At 46.9% G+C, this 9,785-nt stretch overlaps 1 protein-coding gene across 1 annotated transcript in view; it reads right to left on the minus strand.

Moving 5' to 3' along the window:
- The window catches only part of LOC102387374 (tripartite motif-containing protein 45), a 73,357-nt gene that overhangs the window by 37,239 nt on the left and 26,333 nt on the right, over positions 1–9,785 (minus strand). Inside the window, exons 12-15 of the mRNA XM_025214439.1 lie at positions 7,885–8,106; positions 5,495–5,964; positions 2,456–2,627; positions 1,215–1,317 (exon numbers count right to left, since the gene is read on the minus strand). Coding sequence (XP_025070224.1) covers positions 1,215–1,317; positions 2,456–2,627; positions 5,495–5,964; positions 7,885–8,106 — 967 coding nt within the window. The remainder of the gene's footprint in view (positions 1–1,214; positions 1,318–2,455; positions 2,628–5,494; positions 5,965–7,884; positions 8,107–9,785) is intronic.

Below are 9,785 nucleotides of genomic sequence, written 5' to 3' on the forward strand. Positions count from 1 at the left end.
GAATAGTGGCCTTCGTGATAGACCCTATGGGGGGAGGTTGAGAGAGCTGAATCTCTTCAGCCTTCACAAGAGACGGCTGAGGGGAGATCTTGTGGTCGCCTACAAATTTATTAGGGGAGGTCAACGTGGAATAGGGGAAGTGCTGTTTACCAAGGCGCCCCAGGGAGTGACTAGGAATAACGGGTGCAAACTAGTTGAGAGTGGATTTAGGTTAGATATTAGGAAGAAATTTTTCACAGTAAGGGTGGCCAGGATCTGGAATAGACTTCCAAGAGCGGTGGTGCTATCACCTAGCTTGGAGGTCTTCAAGAGGAGGCTAGACAGTCACCTGGCTGGGGTCATCTGACCTCGGTCCTCTTTCCTGCCGGGGCAGGGGGTCAGACACGATGATCCATTGTGGTACCTTCCAACTCTACAATCTATGAATCTATGAAAGGGTAGTTTGAACAGTGGAACATCAAGACCATTAAAAAGAAGAGAGGGTCAGTGAAAAGAGATTGAGGGAATCAGTGAAAAGAGGGAGTGAAAAGAGATTAGTAGGCATCAGGTAGATTATAATAAAGTCAATTGACCTCCTCAGTGCTGCCAGAATAGAAATGCTGCTGCCACTCCCAAGCACTTGGTTTTAGAGCTTAGGTGGAGCAGAAAACAAAGTGGTCCTTTGGTCCACCCCTGCCCCCTTCTGGCTCACAGAAGCAGGGTAACCACCATCAAATCCCCCTGCCCCCCTCCCCAAAGAGGTGAATGCCTGACTTGATGAAAAAGCTCCTCTTGGCTCCCCATGTCTCCCTCTCCCCAAATATGTATGTAAAGTATTTTTCCTTAGGGAGGGATTCTTCCTGTTTGTCCTGGAACCAGATGGATTTGTATTCTTCCCCAAAGCTTTGGCACTCTGGGTTTCTCTGCATCCCTTCAATAATGCAGTTCCCTCTACCCCATATCCAGGAAAATGTCAACAATCTAATTTCAATCATAAGAAGTCAGCAAGGTCAGAGTTTCCCAGGAGAGGTTGAGGTCATCAGAGGACATTTGTTATCCTGTTACAGTCCCTCTTTCCAGCTCTCCCAGTTAGACTGTGCTGAAGCCATGGCATGTCAATCAAATCTGGGAGAACACAGTGAAAGTGCATTTGAACAATTTGTATAAGTGACCAGTTTTGTACATGTATTTCATTCACCCTGACCACAGATAAATAATAAAAAACTGGTTTTCACCTCTGTGCACTGGGCCCACTGGCAGGGGAAGGAGTGCCTTCTTTGGAGCTGTTGAAAGCTTCTGCCACTGGAACAGACACCTCAATTGTCCTCTTTGCATTTCCTAGACAGTAAATTAGTATTACTTAATTCTAGCGAAGGAACAGGAACATTAGCAGCATCATTTGTTTGATTTTTTTCCTGCATGTGGCTTGATTTTAAGTTTCTCCCCCTCCAGTATTATGTTGTTAGTTTTTCCATTTCCTTCATCTGGAATATTGAGTTATTAGATTTACAATGCAATAGTAGCTAGAGCCCCTGTTCCTGCATCAAGGCCCCACTCCATTCATTTGTGGGTATGCTCCCTAAACACACACACACACACACACACACACACACACACACACACACACACACACACACTCTTTAACCCTCGTGCTCCTTCTATGCTTTGTACATATAACCATTTTCCCTCTCTTTATTTTGCTTGTCATTAACACTCAGCCACTCCAAGAAAGGGTTAAATTGTCCTGCTTTCTTCTTGTTAAAAAGCCACGGTAGCTAGTCCACAGACCCTAAGCCGCATAAAGAATAATCCCTTTACTGTCTTAGAAAGAGTGCTATAGACTTTTAGTTATCTCCGAGTATCTAATTAGTAGCCCTTGCAGCACCTCTTCAGGGGAACCAGAGCACAGGCAAGATCACCCCACAAAAGACCTCCTCACTGGATCGTAACTAAGAATCAGAATGCAAATTTGTGAAGTGGGATTGTTAAGACATTACAAATTAAGTGCTGGAATCTCCCTTGGAACAGCTCTGTAGCCAGGCCTGGTTAGGTAGAATATAGCTGTCAGGAGCTTCACTGGGATGAGGCATTCCCTTGCTACCTGTGAGAGAAGCCCGTTGTGTCCTCTACCCATAAATCAGGCTGACTGTAACAGTGACATATCAAATAGACTGTTGCCCATGAAAGCTCAAACCTTGCTGAACTAGTTAGTCTCTAGCCACCCAGCTCTACCTTCTGCCTTATGCAGAAAAGTAACTTTAGCAAATTCTAGTTGAGGTGTTTTTAGCGGTCTAACAAAGGTTAGCAGCAGTGAATGAGATAGTCTGTACCCACCTGCCCTGAGAGCTCTCAGTTGGTCATTAAATGCTGTGTTGTATACAGTTTGGGAACTACTGACTGAGTTAACAAAAGATAGGGGACTCTCACATAAGGGTTAAAATGCATCATCTTAGCTTTTCTTGTGTTGGATACATACCAGTCCAATTTATGGATGGTGGTGGAATAGGAGAGATTGATGGAGAGACTGTGCTGACACTAGCCAATTTTTGCTGTTCTATCAGCTGCAGCAGTTTTCCACGGGCTTCTGCACTCTGACGATTCAGCTCTGCTATTCGCTCCTCCAAGTTCTTTGAGACTCCTGGAAAAGTCTAATAAACAGTTGGCTTTCAATAAGCAGATTTGCAAGTTGCACCTTTGGGGAGGACATGCCATATAGTTCAAGTATTGTATTAATAAAATGATCATTCACACTGAATTTGAATTAGGAATTTAAGTAAACATCACAACATTTTTCAGGTAGATCTCTGGTTTTATACGCCTTTTGTTGTGGCATCTGGGTGCTGTCCAAATGGAATCACATTAAATAGGGACAGTATCATGTTAAGCTGCACTGCCCACAGACAGCATACAGCCCTGTTTCTTGCATCACTGCAACCAACCATTAAAAAAACAAAACAAAACAAAACTCCGCCAGTGATCAACCATAATTAAGCAATCATGTGGTCAAAGGGATTTGCTCTGGATGTACAGGGCAGGAAGCATTGCACTACTCTTGAACTAGCAAGCTGTGCTCTATTTGAGCCAGCCTGACAGTGCTGTAGCAACGAAGTTTGGTGCCTGGGGCAAAGCCTGCAGTGGCAGCCTGCCCTCGCCCAGTGCATAGATTCGGGGAGCACATGTCCTCCTCATGCTTGCCTGGGAATGTACGCAGTGATGGGAGCCACCCTTCTCCCATCTCCACGGCCCCCCAAATAAGTCACTCGCGGCTCCATCCCATGCCCAGGCAGCACCTGTTGGTGCCCCTTCACTTTGGCGCCCAGGGCAGTTGCCCCACTCACCCTCCCCTTGCTATGGCCCAACAGCCTGATATTCTGAGGGTGCAGTTGACCCTGGAGAAGCCACATTCCTGTGCAAGTTAGTGTAGTATCTGCCCATAACTTAAATAGCTGCGAACAACTCAACAGCATACCATACGCTGAAGAGTTGGGCCTTTAGGCTCCATTTAACTAAGAACATTTGGATCCCCCATACCCCAACAATGCTGGACCACTGGTGCCAGTCAGAACAGAGGCTGTCATGTATTTTAGGCATCAGAGATTCTTTGGTGTTGCCTAACCCTACTCTGAGCAGTGGAGCCACTCTGATGGTTAATTTTCCTAACGCAAGGTCTTCTACTCTTCTTTTCCCCAGAGGCATTGGCTTGACCCTAGTTAATTCTGCTAGCAGGGGGCAAGAGACCCAACTCATGTCTGCACCGCAATCAGAGGTGTGTGAATGAGCCACATGTAGGCATACCCACACTGGCTGTAATCTGGTAAACTCAAGGGACAACAGGCAATGTGGATTCAAGTTGGACAGGGACCCTGGGTCTATGTTCTGGTTGCTAGCTAGTGCTGAGGCCCACACTGCTATGTCTACACCAGTGGTTACCGTGGTCACCAGTGGTCTACACCAGTGGTCAAATTAACTCCAAAAGGCTCCGAGATTGACCAGTCAATCTCGGAGACTCTTGGAGTCGATTTGAGGCTGCAGCCTGGGAGCAGCCCAATGCCATGTGCATCCTGCTGCTGGGCAGGCAGGAGATGAGGCACAGCCCAATGGTGGGACACACGTGGTGTGGGGCTGCTCCCAGGCCAGATGCAGCGTGGCTCAAGGCTCAAAGCCCAGCCCACAATGGCAGGTGCCTCCGCTGTGCATGGATGAGGGTGCATGTGCCCCCCCTAAATGCCGGGCAGCATGGGCAGCTGCAGCAGTGGTGAGGGAGGGAGTGGGGCTGGAGCAAGGGCAGGCTCTGCACAGCTGAGGCATGGGATGGAGCCATGAGCGGCTTGTCCGAGGGGGTGCAGGGAGGGGGGCATGCAGCCCAGAAGGACATAGGGGCCATGTGCCTCTGGATCTGCACTGGCTGGGCTGCACTTGGGCTGGGTGGCGGTGGCACTGTGAGTGGGGCCATGGGGGGATGCAGGCACCTGAAAATTTGCCGTAGCCCCCCATAGCACCCCCTCCCAGCGCTGCTGCCCGGCCTGAATGCAGCACAGCTCAGCTCCCCACCGTGAAGAGCACGGTGCTACCTTTCCCTTCCTCCCTGGGATCTATGCAGGGGGGAAGCAGACTGGGGCTGGAAGGCAGTGCTATGCCATTCATTGCGGTGGTCTGCGCCACACTACTTTCAGGCTGGGCGGTGGTGCTGGGACGGCGGCTACGGTGAATTTTTGGGTGCCTAAACCACCCCCCATAGCCCTGCTCCCAGTGCTACCACCAGCCAACCCGAGTGCAGCCTGGCCCCAATTCACAGCGGCAGCCAGCCTGGCCAGGGCGCAGATCCAGGGGCATACATCCCCCATGCCCTCCCAGGCTGTGCCCCCCTGCTCCAGCCCCACTTCCTCCCTCCCCATCGTTGGCAGGGTAGGTGGGGTGTAGATCAAGGACCCAGCGGCGAGGGAGGATGTGGGGCTAGGGCTGGAGCCTTGATCTGCCCCGCCCCTCCACAGCCCTTTCCCCTAGCACACCCCCAAATAATTTTGTTCTCCCTCTGCCCCGGTCTGCCCCCCACCCTACTTACCTGCTGGTTGGGGCAGGGGGTGGCGCATGGTAGTTCTTGGCTTGCTTTTAAATTCCAAAGGTGATCTCTTACTTAAAAACGTTGGAGACCACTGGGCTACACTGATATGACCCACACTGACAAGAGGTAGCACAAACATGTTTGCCTGTCACAGGCCTGACTGAAGTGTGCACACCCCTAGTCTATCGTATGTTCTTTGCTTGGTGGCACCTAGATACCAGTGATTTTGACCTATGAAAAAGCAGGTTATCTTCTTATCACAGCGACACAAGAAACTGCAGCTTCAGTTCCCAAGTGTTGAGTCTAGATGGCTCAAAGGCCTTAGTTATTCTACCTCCCTCCATTATAACAAGAGGCAAAAGTTAGGAACAAAGATTCCCAACATCCATAGGTTGTGAGCAAGCCAAGAGGAAAGGGAAGGCTGGGCCTCCTATCTCTCCATGACATTCTTACCTGTCCCTGGGTAGCTGGATCTAGAGCAGTGTGTATATTCTGCACTGTACCTAGCTGGTGCAGGCCATCCCCTGCCCCTTGAGAGCAGTCTTTGAATTTGCTCAACTGAGCTTTGATGAGAGCATTCTGCCGCGTTAGCTCAGCGATTTGTCCCAGCAGATCTTTGTTCTGAGAAAACTCTTCAGTGGCATTGGGCTTTGCCCCCTCCCCAGCAACACCAGGGGCCTGACCCTGATCCAAAGAGGAGAAGATACTGCTCACTGGCTGGCCATGCGATTGCAAAGAACTCTCAGAGTCCTTGGATGTGGGAGGAACTTGCCACCTTTGGATGAGCAAACAGTTCTCCCCATCTGTGCTGTGTGTTCCCACAGAGGAAGGTGAGCTCTTTCCCCCACTTGCTGTCCTCTCAGTGTTCTGGGTAGATGGAGAGACCTGGGAGGTAAAATGTGTTTGAACCGTGCTGTTCAGTGCTGCAGATGAGAAATAAAGGATCAGTAAACATGCGGTCTTCAACAAGATAATTTCACTTGATAGATCAGTGCTAGATAAAAAAGAAGCAGGAAAAAAAAATAATGTGAAGTCTAATACCCACCCTCTAGGTAGGGATACAAGTAGAGTTATTCAGCTGTCCTGTTATTCAAGATCCTGCCACACACACTCATTGCACCACTGGTTAATGTTTTCCAGGAGAGATTTGCGGAAATAATTTAACATTTACATGGTTTAAAAACTAGCAGAGGGTCAGAGGAGAAGGGCTCAGCTTTTCAGTTGTTCACAACATCAGCTAACAGTTGTCAATTAATTATTTCATTGCTGATTCAGTCTTCCACTATGTCCCAACATAAAACTGATATCAGAAGGAAAATGCAAAAAAAAACCCAACCGGGAGGCAGTTTAATGCAAGTTACTCACAGCTAAGCCAGTAGAGGCAGATCTCAATTTGGGTGTCTGCTTTGCCCCCAAAAGAAAAAGGAACAATGTTTTATTTTGTCTCGTCTTTCATTACAGTACTGGTGCGTACAGGAGACACATAGGGCACTTTTACACGTGTTCTGGGGGTGGGCGGGGGCATTGCTTTAATTACAGCAGCTCTAAGAGCTGCTGTAATTAAAGCGCTGCTGCATCTCAAGTATCAGTGTCCCTTGCAGAAAAATGGTGGCAGGGGCTCTTGAACTAAAGCTTGTGCAATGAGCTTTAGTTAAAGCACCCCCACCGCTATTTTTAAGCACAGGGGTGCTGATACACGAGACACAGGAGGCTGCTGGAGTGTGGATTTCTAGTGCATTGGAGCAGCCTCTGAGCTCATGTATAGGTGTCCATATACAATGAGAGCACCAACTACTATTCCACCATCAAGTCTGAATTAGGTTTGGCACTTAAAGGAGGGATTCCTCTGTTACATATGGAACGTACAGGGTAGCAAACCCTTCTCAGTGAACAATGCATACTCTCTGGGAGTAAAGCAACTTTCCTGAGAATTTACAAGTAAATATGTTTGTGTAGAAGTGAGTGATTTTTAAAAGAAGGGCTTTTGAGAAATTTAGTACCTGTGTTAGGTACTAATCCTACCTAAGAATTCGAACAAAAAAAATCAGACTCTGCAGACAAGAAGGTCTTGTGAACCCAGCATTCATTCCTGCCTGTGGCAGGGGGTCAGGCTAGATGATCTGTTCAGGTTCCTCCTGACCCTAGCTACTATGAAACTATGACTTCCATACAGCTAAAATCCTTATTGACTCCTTGTGCATAGGCCATATTCAAAGACTGTGTTTTTAAGGGTGCAGTGGCAATTTCTATTGCAGAGAGCAGGAGAACTGCAAGGCAGTGCTACGTGGAGGTAGAGGGAGACATATGGCAACCAAAACAAACATCAGGAACAGGCAAAGAGAAGAAAAGAAAGAAATGCACTGTCCATTACAAAAGCAGGAGATTTAGATGCCAGGCAGCTTCTCAAAGGGAAAGGCAGAGGCTGTTCAAACAACAGACTTGCAGAATTACACTGTGGGCTCAAGACTAAACAAGTTGAAAGAAGGAACAACATAGACAAAGAATTAACATGTGGGACTCATTGCCACAAGGTGTTGTAGAGGCAATTTAATCAGGTTCGAAAGGGACTAGATAAATTTATGCAGGATGGGTCCATCAATAAGTACTGATAGATATGGGTGCAGTCCACAAATTAAGACTTCAACACCTCTGAATGCTGGAAGCTGTTGGGGAAGAGGGCATTTCAGTCTGGATAGGTCCTTCATAAACATTCTTCCCCTTAGGATCTGCTCTGTGCCACTGTGAGAGGCAGGCTGTTGGACTAGATGGACCTATGGTTTGACCCAGTCTGATACTTCTGATGTTTTGATCTCATCCTGTTCACAGAGAGACAGTCATCTTACCATTCTGAAGAGGAGAGAAGTCGTGGCTGCTTTTCTGTCTAGGTGGTGATAACAACACAGCTGGCTGGAACACATGCATGGGCAAACTGTTGCCCACTCCTACAGTGTTTGGGGGACATGACCACTGAGGATGCTGGACAGACAGTTCCTCTTGTGGGAATTTGAGCATATTGTCTCTGCAAGTATCAGTCTTGGGCAGAGTGGAATTCAAAACAGACCTCTCTGAAGAAAAAGAAAGACAAGGCAAGAATCAGGTGCATCAAAAATAAAACACATGTTGGTGCTTGCACAACAGAAAAATATCCCCATCAGAATAATTCCAGGTTTCAGATAACTGAAAACATGGAGGGGGAAAACACCATCTAAAGTAAAATACTGTTGTCTGAATGACAAATCCACAAGCAGGCTTGGAAAGGTTGTTACAAAACCTTACCACTCAGTGAAATAGTTCAGAAATGGCTTTCTGTTTCCAAGATGAAAATGTAAACACTCTGATCCCAAGAATGTCACACAGTACAGTGCTCTGCCCAAGCAGGTGACTATCAGTCATTCAAGCTATGAGCATACAGGTAAGTCTATTTGAGCAGGCTTTTCATGGTGAAGCTTGTTGGTTTATACAGACATGTAGTAGTACTAAACAAGTATTTTTTGTCATTCTGAACTGCATAGCCTTCTTTGTAAAAACCTTGCATATCAAGCCCAAATTAATTGACCACAGTTGCCATTCTTATATAGGTTCCGGGAGAAGTTTTATTTTTACACTGGTGGCCCAAACAGCAGAGCACACACAAACTCCCATGTTATTTTTCCAGGCTTATACAAATGACAGTGTCAGCTAAAACAGGGTGGTCAACTTACGACACATGTGCCACAAGTGGCAAGGACAGCCTGTGTGTGTACGACAGGAAGCAGAAAGCAGAGCAATGGATCAGGCAAGGGAAGAGGATCAAAATGGTACCTGAAGAGGATGTGGGGCTTACCTTGTGGCTCACCTGCCAAAATTGCCCCCCACTGAGCTAAAGCAACAGCAAAACAAACTTTTACTCCTTCATTCTGGGCATCCTCTTTCATTTTAACACTCCATCCACCCTCACAGTTCCAACTATAGCAAACTCCTCTTGCTACCTAAGCAGTTGTTTGGAACACCACTCCTGCCCAGACCCTTTGGCATAATGATATTAGCAATGGACAAGTGTGGTGCTTGGAATAGAGATAGAGGCATCAACAGTAACACACACACTTATGAGTAAGTGGAACCAGACAATATTTTATAGACGAAGTGGTCACTGGTTCAAGCATGTAGGTCCATCTACATTGTAAGACTGAGGGTGACAAAAAAAAATTAAAAAACCCCAACACACTCAGAGCTGTTCTGACCTTCTGAACTTTGCAGGAGTTAAGACTGTTTAGTATTCTGCTAGACCAACTATTTGTTTGGGAGAGGTGCTGGACAAGTTCTCCAACACAAAATGCCTTTCCTCAGACTTGGGAAAGAAGCAGATACAGCTTCAGCTACATGCCAGACAGACACCCAAACTGAGACATCACTTTACTGGTTAGCAGCGGGTAACTCTTAGATGCTGTTTCCAGAGATTTTTGCATTTTCCCTTTAACATCAATTCTAGGCTGGCAAAAAGACAAAAAAATAAGACTGCATTTTGATTAGATGAAACAACCAGACTTTGCAAGTAGAAGACTAATTTAGCAGTAAAATTATTTTTATAATATCACCAAGGAATTCTGAAAAATAAGTGAAAGGCTCAGCCCTTCTCCTTCTGGACCATATACTACCAGCTATCCTGAACTGCTGCTTCTGCTGCTTGGACAAAAGGCTGAGGGCAATTTCCAAGAATGCACCTAGAATTCTCACGTTTCTAATTCAATGACAGCTCCCCACTCTT

The sequence above is a fragment of the Alligator sinensis genome, unplaced genomic scaffold (assembly GCF_000455745.1).
Source record: "Alligator sinensis unplaced genomic scaffold, ASM45574v1 scaffold317_1, whole genome shotgun sequence".
Classification (NCBI taxonomy): Eukaryota; Metazoa; Chordata; order Crocodylia; family Alligatoridae; genus Alligator; species Alligator sinensis.